We start from the raw sequence: 1400 nt of genomic DNA, 5'->3' as shown, positions 1-1400 counted from the left end.
TCCAAATTTTATTTAGTCAATTTGATTTTTATCTTATTGCAAGTAATAGTGTTATAATGAAACATAAGGGTAAAAAAGCCTCATATTTCAAATTTAAAGAATATATTAAGCTTACATTATAAAATGCGAAATTCAAACCATCCTAATACATTCTACAAGTTGTATCATTACCATCAAATAACGTTGTCTATTCAATTCAACCATACGAATAAAATATCCAATAATCCCATTACTGTAATATCTAGTTACCTTAATATCACTTCCATTTAAATACATTCTATTTATGCGGCTGCCATTGGGTCGGCTGGAATCAATCCAATAGATGAATTCTTCTCTGTAATCAAAGTCTATAGCAATCACATTGTTTAACCCCTAAAAATAATAATAAAAAAGAATTTGTTTGAATAATAGTCAATATAAACTATTTTTCAATCTTTTAGGAATTTATAAAAATCACTCTTTCACTTTGAACCTAAATATTTGTAGTTATTACAAGAACAGCATTTGTGATCAATTCTTTTTAAAAGCATCATATGTTTCCATTTCCCCTACACTACATTTAAGATGTTGCATAATTTATATGAAAATATATTCTAAGTAGGCCACAGCAATTTCAGAATGTTTATAGAAAACGGTTTAAGTAAATAGCCAGTAAGAACAAAAACAAACAAACAAAAAAGAAAACACCCTGCTTTTGGGGATAAAGTGAAAGATTCTCACTTTAGGTTAATATTAAGCATAAATTTGATGCTATTATTATTATGTGTTCTGTAGAGTAACCAGAAAAGAGCACACATCTAAAGTGGAAAAATAGAAGATCCCTGAAGATTAATGATGAGCTGTGGATAGCCATTTGATTAAAGTCAGAAAAGAAGGTTTAAGAATTTTAAAGCTTATGTCTCAATTATATAAATGAGCTTTTCTCCTCCCCGCTCCTCGTCCCTCTCCTCTCCCCCTCCTTCTTTTTCTTTTTCTCTTTTCTTTTTTTTTTCTTTTCATGTTTCAAGTGACCCTTTAGGTAATTCAATGTCATATTAGAATTTAAAACTTATAACCTTAGAGGTGATTATTTGACCAAAGTGGAACCGGATAGTCAACATCTTCTTTTTCCACATGGTGGAAATATGAGGAAAAGCCTCACGTTAGATGCCTGGTTATGCATTTTTAAGCAGGTAACAAAACTGAACAGGAATTCAGCTGATGAATTGCTGGATGCTACAGTTCTTTGAGTTAGCAGTTCTGTCGTTTGATGTTTGAGGACTGTTCATCAGTATCTGGGAGTTGAAATGATTCCTTAGGGGTTAGTTTAATTCTGATTTATTGTTAGGGCTCATAGATTTACTACCCCAATGGGCAAACAAAATTTGGATCAGAATTTCAATTGTGTTAACTCATTTTAA

At 30.9% G+C, this 1400-nt stretch overlaps 1 protein-coding gene across 1 annotated transcript in view; it reads right to left on the bottom strand.

Annotated features, from left to right (window-relative positions):
- The window catches only part of LOC109378657 (low-density lipoprotein receptor-related protein 1B-like), a gene marked incomplete at both ends in the record, with an annotated part of 26194 nt that overhangs the window by 18807 nt on the left and 5987 nt on the right, over positions 1-1400 (bottom strand). The window contains one exon of the mRNA XM_019634970.1: positions 250-372. Within this exon, the coding sequence (XP_019490515.1) occupies positions 250-372 (123 nt within the window). The remainder of the gene's footprint in view (positions 1-249; positions 373-1400) is intronic.

Source organism: Hipposideros armiger, unplaced genomic scaffold, assembly GCF_001890085.2.
Source record: "Hipposideros armiger isolate ML-2016 unplaced genomic scaffold, ASM189008v1 scaffold_2387, whole genome shotgun sequence".
In the NCBI taxonomy this organism is placed as follows: domain Eukaryota; kingdom Metazoa; phylum Chordata; class Mammalia; order Chiroptera; family Hipposideridae; genus Hipposideros; species Hipposideros armiger.
Note: the sequence above shows the minus strand (reverse complement) of the source record. Positions and strands in the feature narration are given on the sequence as shown.